The 14,788-nt window shown below is 42.8% G+C and overlaps 1 protein-coding gene across 4 annotated transcripts in view; it reads left to right on the top strand.

The window, feature by feature from the left end:
• The window catches only part of LOC113409391 (tRNA-specific adenosine deaminase 1-like), a 45,165-nt gene that overhangs the window by 21,588 nt on the left and 8,789 nt on the right, over nt 1–14,788 (top strand). For 3 of the 4 annotated variants that reach the window (XM_026663242.1, XM_029914177.1, XM_029914178.1), the window contains 4 exons: nt 1,235–1,871; nt 3,881–4,026; nt 6,626–6,725; nt 13,051–13,137. In XM_026663242.1, coding sequence (XP_026519027.1) covers nt 1,235–1,871; nt 3,881–4,026; nt 6,626–6,725; nt 13,051–13,137 — 970 coding nt within the window. The remainder of the gene's footprint in view (nt 1–1,234; nt 1,872–3,880; nt 4,027–6,625; nt 6,726–13,050; nt 13,138–14,788) is intronic. The other variant, XM_026663243.1, reaches the window with a different exon arrangement.

Raw genomic sequence — 14,788 nt, forward strand, 5'->3', positions numbered from 1 at the left:
TAAGCTTTCGTGGGTAAGAACCTCACTTCTTCAGATGCAAGAGCATCATGTGACCAAGAGAATGAAAACAGATGCTCTTGCATCTGAAGAAGTGAGGTTCTTACCCACGAAAGCTTATGCTCCCAATACTTCTGTTAGTCTTAAAGGTGCCACAGGACCCTCTGTTGCTTAGTTAAATATAGTCATCTTATCAGCTATCCTGCCCACCTTCCAGAAATTTCTATATTCTATCAAACAGAAACACCCAAACAGTTCACAACTCCATCTATTCCCCTCAACATGATAGTTGATTCTAGCCACGTCCTTGCCACAAATGACTCCACCTGTTCCTCTTTCCTCTGCAGAGTTCTAGATTGCTCAGTAAGAAAGTTATATTTTCCTCATTGGTGTTAACAGGAAACTTAGTGTTTTCATTACTTCAGCTAACTTCTTAGAGTAGTTAGTTTTAGAGTGAGATTTTCAAAAGCTTTGTCCCAACTCTTTCCAACCTTTGTGTTTTGTTTCTTGTAATGTTAATCTTCTTGTAAGGGGACTGTAATCCTCATTTCCTGGTTGGTCAACAGCTGAGTTTTGGGAACTGAAAATCTCCCATCGTGGAAGGGTACGAGAAGTACAGGGAAATAGTGAACATCTGCAATCTTTACTCCAGGTTAACAAAGTTTTTTGCATGTCAATTAATGGAACAGTGAAGGTACCCACTGACTGAACGCATATGGAACCTGAATTTGGTTCTTACCTCGTGAAACAGAGTTGGTTCCTTCAGGATAGGGGTGAGGTCCATTGCTGGAGGAGTGTGAGGGCTCCTTGAATTAAATGTAAACCATGTCTGAATTCTCGTTCAAGTCTAATTAAAGTACACCTCTACCCCGATATAACGCTGTCCTCGGGAGCCAAAAAATCTTACCGCGTTATAGGTGAAACCGCGTTATATCGAACTTGCTTTGATCCGCCAGAGTGCGCAGCCCCGCCCCCCAGAGCGCTGCTTTACCGCGTTATATCCAAATTCATGTTATATCGGGTCGCTTTATATCGGGGTAGAGGTGTACAGTGCAGTGTCATTTGAAGAGGTTATTCTCCCTGGTACTTCAGGTACTTTTTTTTTGTTTTGTTTTTTTGTTCAAACCTTTAAAAACACGTGGTGGTTGCCTTATCTATGAAGGGGTCTGCATTAAATGGCAAGGAGAAGCAGAAGTCTCTTTCTAGGCCAGTGCTAATGTAACTTCCTTTCTTCTAGGTGGAGATGCCTCCATTATTCCAATGACCAAACCAGAGGACCAGCCTTGTGAGCTGGTTAGTAGAAAAGATCCAACAAGGCATTCAGCAGATTGCAGTGGCAACCATGATCCTGTGGGTCCAGAAAATAAAAGGAAAACAGAGGAAACTGCAAGTGATCATGTGACCAAGAGAATGAAAACTGTCATCAGTGATTCTACATGTGAGGTCACTGAGAGAATAGCTGCTCAGTATGTTCCTGGCAATCAACAAAACATACAAGACACAGATACCAGCCGCTCTGAATTTATTACAGATGGACAAAGAGAGATCTTAACGTGTGCTAAGGAGACCGGACTAATAGGAGCCAAAGTGATGGATGTTTATAGAACCGGAGCAAAGTGTGTGCTGGGAGAGAGGGATGATGCTCGGAGACCTGGGGTAGAATATCATCATGTTGGGTTACTACGAGTGAAGCCAGGCCGTGGAGACAGGACCTGCTCCATGTCCTGCAGTGATAAACTAGCTCGCTGGAATGTACTGGGCTGTCAAGGAGCCCTCCTGATGCATTTCCTACAGCACCCGGTGTATTTCTCAGCGGTTGTACTGGGGAAATGCCCATATAGCCAAGTGGTCATGCGGAGAGCAGTTATTGAAAGGTACTTGATCCATAGAAGACCAGGAAGAGTGTACCAAGACTGAGTCATGGAGAGCAATGCCTGTCAGTGTGGTGTAGGGACATGGGTATTAGAAAGTTTGCAGTGCTCAGTCAGACAATCAGCAGAGAGATCAAAGTGATAAAGCAGCCATGTGTGGCTTGGAGGGAAGGTGACTGCTCCTGATGAATCAATAATGAGAATTTGATGTTCTCCAGGAAACACTTCTCGGGTTTCTAACTCTTGCTGTTCTTAATCCTTTGATCTGATCCTAATCCCCCTATCATCATGCAGTCCCTCAAGAAAATGACCTCCTTTTCTCTTCGATCCCTGCTCTCTCTCTCCTCTCTTCCTTTTCACATTATAGACAATCCCAACAATGGTTCCTTTTCTTCTGATATTGCTCCCAGTACTCTCAAATCTGTCGCTCTGGCCCCTTCTTAAAGGGGACCTACTGAGATTGATATTGGGTTTTCATTTTTTTTTTAATGAGGTACAAAGAACGTCCTGCAAGAATTTTATCAAAATAAAGTTGTTGTTTTTTCCTACTTGCTTTTGACATTTGAAATTCAGGACTTGTCTACCCAGGAAGATTCCCTGGTGACTGTAGATCCAGTGACATTGTGTCACACATGACTTAGTGCTGCAGCAGTTGAGAGGGAAAGATTTTTAGTCAGACTGTTTAAAACTGTTTAAGATGCTTTTGTTAATACCTGTTTAACTCTTAAGACCATTGAACATTTAGGGTTTTTGTTTGGTTCAGACCCATCCAGATTCCCTTCAGTTAAGCTATCAGAGCACATGATTCATACTCGAGCCTCCACAGTGGCTCTCCAGCAAAACCAGGGAAGGCCAAATTTAGAAATATAAATTTTCTTTTAAAACATAAAGGATAACAATATACTACTGCTATCAGTTACTCTTTTAATTTACCTGGCAGAGGTCTGTGCTGTGAATTTAAATGTCCTGGGTTCAGAACCTGCTGATTGCCCATGCAGGGATCAGTGTAATTCTATATGATAAAATTTCTGTTTCTTCAGTTTTCTTTTTACAAACTCCAGGAAATGTCATTAAAAAAATACATTAGAAGACCATTAAGGTTGTAAAATCAAGCTCTCAAAAGTTTGGCAATGCCAAAATTAAGATTGGCTATGCTACCTTAATTTTGCCTTTTTGTGCAGCGGCATTCTGATACAGTCTTAGATGATCACATATCATGCGGGAGCCTTTACATTTATTTATTGACAAATAAAATTTGCAGAATTTTAAAATATTGTGCACAGAATTTTTGTTTTTTTGGCATAGAATTCCCGCAGGAATAATATAATATACTACAGTTTTTACTTACACATACTATGTATCTAAGATTGTTTCTTCTGGTACTGTGTTCCAATCTGTGTATGCCAGACAGTCCAGGAAAATAATTTTATTTACAAAATGCACAAGGCCTGAATTCTGGTGGAGACCTTTCCTCACTCGCTCTGTACCTTACAAAATAAGAGATGTTAAAATAAGGAATATGGTTTGTCCTTTTCTTAATTTAATTATATTACTCCTGGTTTTATTCCGAGAATATGTGATACAGCTCCTAACTAGGAAGTTGTTTGTATTAGATTGTGGAATAGTCTGTCAATGCAAGTGGTGGATGCCTAGTCTCCAAGGATAGCTAACTGATGCAAATTGTGCATATTTGAACTTTTTAACTCTTGCTTATTTGATTTACCTTAAGTTGTCTACATTAGGAGTTTGCACCAATTTAATTAGATCTCTTTTAAAATGAAATTGGTGAAATTTTCTATTATAGATAAGGCTTTACTAAGCTATTTGGTTCAGCAATGTCATGAGGCACAGAGTTCCACAGATCAAACAAAAGTTGCTTGGTAAAGTATTTCCTTGTATCTGTTCTGACTTCATAGCATTTCAGTTTCATTAAGTGGAGGTTGCCGGATTATAACTGGGAGTCTGCTGAAGGATCACTTTCAGTGACTTGCATTTCTCCATATCTACTGTAGGTGTCAGCACATCTCATTTTTACCTGATGGTTTCCATGTTCAGGAGGTGAAAATGTTGCAGTCAAATCTTCAGTTTAAACATAGCCGCCATGCAATTCAGACAGGTCATGCTAATGGCAAAGCAAAGCTTGTTCCTTGTGGTGCAGGTGAGTGACTTGGACCAATTCCTTAAATACCTACAGAGACCAAAGAGTAAATGGCATGACTTTGGTATATTTTTCCTGAAGCATTATCTCTTTAGGGTTTTATGTAGCAAGAGACCGCTTTTATGCCAAGACTTCATCATCATTAGTAATTATGATTAATATTAAATTATTCATACTGCTCCTGAAGTGTGCTGAAGACACTTCACAGAATGTGTAAAAGACTTGGTCAGTGCCCTGAGGAATTTACATCAATAAGACTATGTCCTTGTTTCAGTTAGTTATGCATTCTCGTTGGTGTAGGAATGCAGGAGTTGCCATACTGGATCAGATCCACACCAGCTAGCGATTCCTATATATATATAGAGAGAGAGTACAAAATAGTATGATGTAAAAGTTTTATTGGCATGAGTCTGGGATGTCTGCCTTATTTATCAGTGGCAGTGAGTGAGTTAAGCAGGTCATTGCGTGGTTTCACAGTTTATTTTCATGCCTTTGCAAAGTATTACATGGATGTCACCACCACATGTGTAATATGCAGTTTCTCTCCATCTGTGGGATACACATGTGCCATCTGCTACCATGTACTTCTCTGGCTTAGCTGAAAATTGACTTGGAATGTTTAATGGAGATGTGTCTAGGAATACTGACACATGAAGAAAACTGGTGGAAGGATTGTAAACAGAATAATAGCCATGTCACAGGTTGGATGAGTGCTTAAATAAGCAGGTCCAGGTGCTCCCAGTTTGGCCAGTTAAGAGGGCAGGGCAGCATCTGGGGCTATAAAGAGAGAGGTTGTCAGTAAGGAAGTGGGAGCACAGCAGAGAGTCTGCTGGGAGGGGAGGCAGTGGGGAACCTTTTCGGAGTTAGGGGAGAGGGGCAAGCCCTGGGAGGTGGTGGTCAGTTAAAAGAGCAAGGAAGAATCCTGCAGGAGGGACTGAGATAAGCAAAGGGAAAATCCCCTGGGAGCTGTAGCCCAGCGTGGGCTGGGGAACTGTTTTGTTTTTTACTTGTGTTTAGAAAATAAAACTGACCTGAAAAGAGACTCTGGGTGTGGCAATAGGTCCTTCACGGGCTGAAGACATGCCAGCACTGTACAAACCACCTCTGGCCATTTGGTTGCCAAAGATTTCTGTGTTAGGACTGATCTTATTTAGCAACTTCATTGGTAGGGTAGAATGGGAAAGAAACAGTATATTAATAACATTCACTAAATTGGAGGATATTGCAAATGCCAATGAGGAATATATTTAGCTACTGTGGTGATAAGGACTTGAAATAACTAAAACAGAGAGAGATTAGAAACATTTCCAGGAAATAACAAAATGAGATTTCTCTTGGAAAAATGCAGCTGTTTCATCTGGGAAAAGATAATCTGAAACACAGGTACAAGAGGAACCTTAGAGGCAATAATGCTGAAAGAGACCCAAGGTGGGAGTGGACTACAAATCAGACTAGAATTTTTTGCAGTGCAATACAGCAGCTAAAAAAACACTGCACTTTTGAGCTGCTCCCACAGAGGCATTGCATCATGGAGCTGAACGGCAGTGGGTTCTCCATATGCTGCTTGATACAACTGCACCTGTGCCATGTTACCAGGAAGACCGAAAAAAAGAGGGAATTCAGAGACGAACAAAAATAACTTATCATGAGGCTGTAGAGATTTGTAAGGAGAGAATAAAGGAGCTGTAGTTAGTCTATGCAATGATAAATTGGGTACATTATTGTTAGTGTTTTTTATGTATTTATATTACAATAGCACTCACACAGTGCTAGGCACTTTCAACCCGTATAAGAATATATAGTCCTGGTACCAGAGACCTTACAATCTAAGATGAGTAGAAACAGACAAAGTATAGGGGAGAGGGATAGATAAATATCAGCTCTTCCCTGCTCTTCTACTGAGCCTTTATTCATTCGCTAATTTCTGATATAACTTTTAAGGATATGTCTACCGATACTTGAAATGTATAAGTGTGAAAAAGGTTGAGGGATTGTTTAGGGTGGGGGGAGGCAGCAGCAAGAATATAAGCTGACTAGTATGCAAAACTTTTGCCATGAGATGGAATATTCCGCAATCTAATATCTCAAGCAAAGCAAGGGGAAGCCTTGTTGTCTGGGTCACTTAAAATATGTTTGGCCAAAACATGACAGAATGTATTGAAGGGAACTCTCCTGCCTTGTGGAGAAGAGAGACTACGGGCCAGGTGTTAAAGGTATTTAGGTGTCTAAAGATGTAAATAGATGCTTCTGAAAATCCCACTAGGTGCCTGTCAGCATCTTTAGGTTCTTATATACCTTTGAAAATCTGCCCCTAGATGACTTGATTGGTCTTTGCCATCTCTAATTTTTTGTCTGTTTCAGGAGTCTAGTGGGTTATTGGGAAGGGAAGGAATGTTTAATCAAAATGTTTCTATATGAAACTCCAGACTCATCCCTGATGGGACTGGAAAGATTACAATGCTAGTGGCATGTTCATTTAAGTTTACCTGAATTAGTCTGGGTAGTGGTATATTGTTATCACAAACCCTTTTGTTTTGCAGTATTGAGAGTTGTGATTTTCTGCTGAGAATCTCCTTGTTCATGATCTTTTTTTCCCCAGCTATCAGCTGGAGTGCTGTCCCTGAGCAACCTCTAGATGTCACCTCAAATGGCTTCAAGCAGGGAACAACAAAGAAAGGAATCGGAAGTCGCCAGACCAGGTGTGGTAGTAGTAAGGGCTTGTGATGTCCCTCTGGGAGTGTATCCTTATCAATGTATGTTTCCCTCTCTGTTTTACTTTGACATAGAGTGTGGTGTGTAGGGACTGCAGGCATCATTAGGGGGTAATGCGATGGGGAAGAAATCCCCACGTTTGTTCCATCCCAGACCATGCTCCTACTGCACAGAATAGAGAGTAGGGGCGGGGCAGGTTGAATCTGTGTGTTTATAGGCTTAGCCCCTTCACTGGGATGTTTCTTGTTACCTTTGCCTAATAGAATTTTTCTAATAATTAAAGCAAGGGGAGATATTTTTAAATGAAACCAGAATCTTTTGTTGATGATGTAGACTAAATTGTCATTCTCTGCCTAGCAGAAGGCAGTGGCCTCCATCCTGGTTATTGGGTAGGAGATGAGCCTGTTATTTGATAGAATTTTCACATGTGGCCACCCCCTTTTCGGTGAGGATTGTTCCAGTGCTTCGTTTATTGTTGGAGTAATTGATTTCTTTGGTTGCACTTATTTGAGATGTGTGTTTTCCCTTGCAGGCTGCAAATCTTATTTCTGCCTGCTTTGTGTGAAGTGTAATGACTTTATTGGAAGCTGGAACACTTGTGGTTTATTTCTAGCACTTCTGTCTTACTTTTTCCTATGACACTTGCTCTTCTGTGGTCATTAACATGTCAAAAATGGAAGCTGGCCTCTGTCCTCAAAGCTGTACATTTTAGAAGAGATTGCTGTTTTGTCCTGTCCTGGCCAGTTTGGAATGAAAAATTTCCTATGGTATTATCCCAGAATCATAGAACTGGAAGGGATCTCGAGAGGTCATCTAGTCCAGTCCCCTGCACTCAAGGCAGGACTAAGTATTATCTAGACCATCCCTGACAGGTGTTTGTCCAACCTGCTCTTAAAAATCCCCAATGATGGAGATCCCACAGCCTCCCTAGGCCATTTATTCCAGTGCTTAACCACTCTCACAGTTAGGAAGTTTTTCCTAATGTCCAATCTAAACTGCCCTTGCTGCAATTTAAGCCCATTGCTTCTTGTCCTATCCTCAGAGGTTAAGAACAACAATTTTTCTCCCTCTCCTTGTAACAACCATTTATGTATTTGAAAACTGTTATCATGTCCCCTCTCAGTCTTCTCTTTTCCAGACTAAACAAACCCAGTTTTTTCAATCTTCCCTCATAGGTCATGTTTTCTAGACCTTTAATCATTTTTGTTGCTCTTCTGTGGACTTTCTCCAATTTCTCCATATATTTCCTGAAATGTGGCACCCAGAATTGGACACAATACTCCAGTTGAGGCCTAATCAGCGTGGAGTAGAGTGGAAGAATTACTTCTTGTGTCTTGCTTACAATACTCCTGCTAACACATCCCAGAATTATGTTTGCTTTTTTTGCAACAGCATTACACTGTTGACTCATATTTAGCTTGTGATCCACTATGACCCCCAGATCCCTTTCTGCAGTACTCCTACCTAGGCAGTCATTTTCCATTTTGTATGTGTGCAACTGATTGTTCCTTCCTAAGTGGAGTACTTTGCATTTGTCCTTATTAAATTTATCCTATTTACTTCAGACCATTTCTCCAGTTTGTCCAGATCATTTTGAATTTTAATCCTATCCTCCAAAGCACTTGCAATCCCTCCCAGCTTGGTATCATCCGCAGACTTTATAAGTGTACTCTGTATGCCATTATCTAAATCATTGATGAAGAGATTGAACAGAACCGGACCCAGAACCGATCCCCGTGGGACCCCACTCATTATGCCCTTCCAGCATGTCTGTGAACCACTGATGATTACTCTCTGGGAACGATTTTCCAACCAGTTTTGCACCCACCTTATAGTAACTGAATCTAGGTTGTATTTCCTTTGTTTGTTTATGAGAAGGTCATGCGAGTCAGTATCAAAAACCTTACTAAAGTCAAGATATACCACATCTACCGCTTCACCCCTATCTACAAGGCTTGTTACCCTGTCAAAGAAAGCTATCAGGTTGGTTTGACACGGGTACAGAAGTTAAACTGACTGGTCTGTAATTCCCCGGGTTGTCTTTGTTTCCCTTTTTATAGATAGGCACTATATTTGCCCTTTTCCAGTCTTCTGGAATGTCTCCCATCTTCCATGACTTTTCAAAGATAATTGCTAATGGCTCAGATATCTCCTCAGTCAGCTCCTTGAGTATTCTAGGATGCATTTCATCAGGCCCTGGTGATTTGAAGACATCTAACTTGTCTAAGTAATTTTTGACTTGTTCTTTCCGTATTTTAGACTCTGATCCTACCTCATTTTCACTGGGAGTCACCATGTTAGATGACCAATTGCCACCACCCTTCTTGGTGAAAACCGAAACAAAGAAGTCATTAAGCCCCTCTGCCATTTCCACATTTTCTGTTATTGTCTTTTCTCCCTCATTGAGTATCAGGCCTACTCTGTCCTTGGTCTTCCTCTTGATTCTAATGTATTTGTAGAACGTTTTCTTGTTTCCTTTTATGTCCCTAGCTAGTTTGATCTCGTTTTGTTCCTTGGCTTTTTTAATTTTGTCCCTACATACTTGTGTTGTTTGTTTATATTCATCCTTTGTAATTTGACTGAGTTTCCACTTTTTGTAGGACTCTTTTTGAGTTTTAGATCATTGAAGATCTCCTGGTTAAGCCAGGTTGGTCTCTTGCCATACTTCCTATCTTTCCTATGCAGTGTGATAGTTTGCTCTTGTGCCCTTAATAATGTCTCTTCGAAAAACTTCTGAAAAATTGCACTACTGTGGACGAGACTGCTGGTTTCTGTAATATGAACGTGTCTGGGGATTGACATATCGAAAATGCTGATAAGGTGGGATGTGATAGCTCAGAATTGATGATGGGATATAGAGACTTTTGCCTGTGGGTTGCTGGTTCAATTCCAGTTCAGGTGAGTGATGACCAAAAGTTGTAGCTTGTTCAGTAGCCTGTTTGAAAGTAGACTCATAGACTTTAAGGTTAGAAGGGACCATCATGATAATCTAGTCTGACCTCCTGTACAGTGCAGGCCACAGAACCTCACCCACGCCTGAAATAGACTTCTAACCGAGTTACTGAAGTCTTCAAATCATGGTTTAAAGACTTAAAGTTATAGAGAATTCACCATTTACACTAGTTTAAACCTGCACATGACCTCTGACTGAGGCTGCAGAGGAAGTTGAAAAGCCCCCAGGGTCTCAGCCAATCTGACCTGAAGGAAAATTCCTTCCTGATCCCAAATATCGTGATCAGTTAGACCCTGAGCATGTAGGCAAAACCCACCAGGCAGATAAATGGGAAAATAGTTGGCGGTCTTGGCCGTGTTCTGGTACTGTAGTCAGGTGTCCACATCACCAGTCCATTAACTGGTGCCTTGCATGGCCTGTCTGTTTTCCAATCAGCTGGGAACTGAGCAGTAGTGAGCGAGGTGATGGGGAGGAGAATCCTAGATTTAGTCTTACGGAAGGAGAGTAGGAGAAAAATCTCCTTGACTTAGAACTGCTGTTTACCTTTATTAAAAGCCCACTGTACAATGTTTCCAGCTCCTCTCTAGGAACAGGAGGACCAAGAGCTTTATAACTTAAGTGTGGTATTTGGGAGAATATTAATTAATATAGATGATCCTATTTGATTTTTGTAAGTATTTTTGTACATTGTTTGTACATTTTGTACAAATTGTTTGTTTGTACAGTGAGAGGTACCAGCCAGAGACACTAGCCCATGGGAGCAGAACCAGGAACCTTTTGGACCTATGGATCCTTAGATCTTTCTGCAATTTTCATTGGACTCTTCCTGCTCTGTGCTGATTGGCTGCTTGTTCCATCCCTCCCTCAGTCTCCTCACCTCATCTTCACTCTACATCTGACCCTCTTCTCCCCTGCCCTGTCCCCCTCATTCCCCTTCCCTTTAGCTTATCTCCTCTTAAGTAGCCCCCCATCTGCCTTCCTCCCCGTTCCTCCCCAAAAGTGGAACTAGCATGCTGTTTGTTGTCATCACATTGCTCACTCTGCTGGTGTGTTCTATTCCTTCCCCCACCCTGTGTCTGTCTGGTCTAGTTACACTGTAAGTTCTTCAGGGCAGGGACTGTCTGCTACTCTGTATTTGTACAGTGCCTGGTCCTGTTCTTGGTGGGCCCTTAGGCACTGCCGTAATAAACATGTTAAATAATAATACCTGCTCCTAGAACTGTGGATAAGTGCACTTTATATAATTGCAATAAAGTCAGACCAGAGAGGCCAAGAACTGAATGGACTATGGAGGTTGAATTAACCTCTCATCCTGAACGGGTGAGCTGATGGATGGTGTGAGGGAAGCTTACAAGACTGTGCTCCATACTATATCTGTTCTGTGGCTAAGTAGGACTCTCTTCATTTGCACTAATTTAACACATTTGAAAAAAAAAATCCAGTGTTGATTGACCTGCAAAGGGGTGTATACCCTTTTCTTTCTTTGTGACTAAAGCTCAAAAGTTTATTTTCTAACGTAAAGGCTTAGTTTGTTACATTAAAAATTCATGTCTTGTCTACTGTTTTTCCTGGAAGACTTTATGGATCACTATTATTGCTAAAATTATATAATTGGCTCTTTATGGCATTTAGGATTACGACATAACAGATAGCAAGGAAGTGAAACCTGATTAACTGAAGGAGGAAGCAGTTTTATACAGTCTTTTTTTTTTTTTTTTTTTTTTTTTTTTTTTTTTGGCTTTTGTTAATAAAAATTAACCAAACCACTAAACAGAATAAAATATCTTTGTTAAAGGCTCAATATTCTAAGCATTCATTTAAGGCTGAAGGCATTCCCCATTCTACTTTCCTGGGTTCTCCAAAAAGTCTTCTAGCAAAAACAGGGAAGAGAAGACTTGATATTCCTGCTATTTCTAAGGTTAAAAAATTGTCAGGAAAAAACCTATTTAACAAACTCCACCTTCTAGGCCTTCCTTATAAATAATCATTTTCAAATGGCACTCACTTTCCTTATTTACTGATGGGCCTTTTGATGTCGCACCACTATACCGTCCGAGTGCCTCGCAGCCAGTAATGAGTGTGTCTGCCTGGCATCCCTGTGAGGCAGGGCAGGATTTTTATCCCCTTCCCCTTTGTCCCCATCTGTCTTATTGAGGGTTTTTATTCATGATAAATAATGTAATTGTTGGCAGTTCTGTCAAAGTCTTGTGGGTTGTTCTCTTGCTTGATGTTTGGTGCTGAGCCCCTTGTCTCTGAGATGGATGTGGGCTGGCAGGGGCACAGTCTCTTGCACAGGACGCTGTGGGTATATTGAAATGTCCCCTCTGCAGTCTGACATAGTACTGGCTAGGATGGCTTTACAGCTTGCTTCTTGGACAATGTAGCTCTTTATCAGTGTATCACTTCAAGTGAAGGGAAAGGAGAGTGGGGAGCTCGGATGGAGCAGCAGAAGTTAAATCATTACGGATCCCTTTACATCATTCAAGAAATTAACAAAGGGTCTTTGTCTGGGCTGTGCTAATGTGAATTGTAAAGGTAAGCATACCATTCCAGATTCCCATGCCACTGCTGAACACAGCCAGAAAGAGAGAGGCCAGAAAATGCTCCTGATACAAAATTCTGATTCACTTTTCTGTAGTATCCCACTGCTGTCTTTGTCAGGGTACACTAGCCTACGGCTGTTCTACGGCGATTCTGTGAATGATTACCTCTCCCTTTTGGCTTTCCATGACCCTTCCTTTCTCATCATTTCACTCCTTTCACTTCTCTAGCAAACTCATTATTTGAAAATTTAAAACTATAATTAGAAAACCAATTCTAAATTATCTCAGAAACCTACAGAACTGTTAATTGTAGTTGTATTTTATCTTTATGGCCTCTTTCTAAATATTTATAAAATTACCACCATTTTGTGGTTTGAACAGGGAATAACTTTGTAAACGCCGTAAAAAAATTCATACAAGATAGTGTTTATAACTAACCAGACTTTTCCAGTAAGTGAAGGTAGTTACTGTCACCTCCACAAGGCATAGAATGGAAGCAGGGGACCATGTGCTCCAACATATCAACCTCATTTGCAAAACTCTTTAAGGTTTTACAAACAAACAAAAGTGCATTTGTTTAAAAGTTCCTTTCTTGTGTCATCCTCTTCTTCTCCCTGAGAGCAATTCTAGATGTACAAGACTCTGGGAGGTGGCTAGTCATTTGTAAGATTATTCTAGGCAAAGCATTTATAATTGAGGGAAGGAGCAAATTATCTCTCATTGCTGTAGGCCTAATGAGACAGGTGTCCACAGCAAAACTGCTGTTTTATTTATCCTACAGCTGATGATTTGAATTCAGTTTCCTCTTCCTATTAGGTCCCGGATCTGTAAGGTGGAACTTTTCCATGTATTCCAAAGGCTGGTGGCTAGTATTTCACAGGAGAATCTGCCAGAATCTCTCAGGTGAGGAATTACTCTTTCTGATTGGTTATAAGGAGAATCTCAACAGATCCTAAAATGGCTCTGATGAAACCAGAGGCTGCCAATATAATGAAATTTTATTTCTGCTGGGATCAGCATTAAAATTTGACTTTTTAAGGCTACAACATTTGGATATTGGCAAATGCAGTATGTGCTTTCTTACATCTGTTACCCAATTGGAGTTAACAGTAATGGTACCTCTTGTATTCAAGTGAGACCATGATATGAAAAAGTTCTTCGAGTGATTGCTCATGTGTATTCCACTATAGGTGTGCGTGCTCGCCACGTGCACCGGTGCCGGAAGTTTTCCTCTTAGCAGTACCCGTAGTGGGGGAGCACCGCTGCGACCCCTGGAGTGGCGCCTCTATATCGCGCCATAAAGGGGGCTGTGTGCTCCCCCCACCCTCGGTTCCTTCTTGCCGCCAGTGAAGGTAGTCGGAACTTCTGCTCCAGCTTTGGCTGCAGTGCTTCTATCCTTAGTGGTATCCAGTTCGAGTGTGAACACTTTCTCTAGTTCTTAGCCTGGCTCGGGGCATGCCCCATGGTCCAGGCTTCAAGTCGTGCGACTCTTGTCGCAATTCTGTGCCCAGAAGCGATCTGCACTCCCAGTGTCTTTGCTGTTTGGGCGAGGCTCACATTAGTGAGCGTTGCAAAATCTGCCGCTCTTTCAAGCCCCGGACAAAATGAGAGCGTGAGATCCGACTCCGGGCACTTCTGATGAAGTCAGCACTAGCCCCGGCACCGGCGCGTCGACCCGACCCCACCCCGGGCACCGCGTCTTCGGTGCGTAGTGAGGCACCGTCTACTAGTCGGCACCATCCCTAGCTAAGAAGCAGGGAAAGACTCAGCGGCGCCGGGAGAAAGAACGGGGTGAGGCCAGACCCGAGCTGGGCAGCCCACAATCCCCGTCGGGACCTAGACCTCCAACTCGGGCTGAGTGGAGTAGTCCGGTCCCATCCGCGCAAGCGTCTCCCAAAGTGCGGATGCCTTCGATGCCAGAGGCAGCCCAAGCCGCGCGTGACATCTTAGCCCTACCAGTGCCGGGAGCGCCACTTCAGTTGGGCCCCCAGTCCCGAGGGAAGCCGCCCTTGGGCGCACATCAGCCCACCCCGGATGTGTCAGAGATCGAGGTGCCTTCCCGGGTTGAAGGGCCGGCCCGAAGCCCGCGACACACTTCCACCCTGCGGGCCGGGTCTTCTGGGAGTGAGTTTGACTCCTCTGATCGCAGGGACTGTAGACGCCGGGACAAGAGGCGACGCTGCTCCTCTTTGAGCCAGAGTGAGAGGAACAGGTCTCGGCGCCAACGGCACCAGCATTCTTACGCCAGCACCCGCCGCGATAGACGCCACGCTCGGAGTGCGTCCCGGGAGTCCCCGGCACCGCGGCATCGTAGCCACGGTCGCCGAAGGGAGTTGAGAGACAGCTCCTTGGAGATCTACCTGTCCTCGTCATCGAGGTCAAAATCTCGGGGCAGGAGACGTTATGACCGGGACCGTTCCAGTTGATCGTACGGCACCGTGCAGTCGTCCAGGACCTCGGCGTCGGCACCCAGCCGCCCTTCTCCGGGCCGCTCTGCACCGCAGGACCAAGCGGCTCTGCTGGGCCCCCACGCGTCTCAGTGGCAGGGGGTTCC

Source organism: Terrapene carolina, unplaced genomic scaffold (genome assembly GCF_002925995.2).
Source record: "Terrapene carolina triunguis isolate 2854851 unplaced genomic scaffold, T_m_triunguis-2.0 Scaffold32922, whole genome shotgun sequence".
Taxonomy (NCBI): domain Eukaryota; kingdom Metazoa; phylum Chordata; order Testudines; family Emydidae; genus Terrapene; species Terrapene triunguis.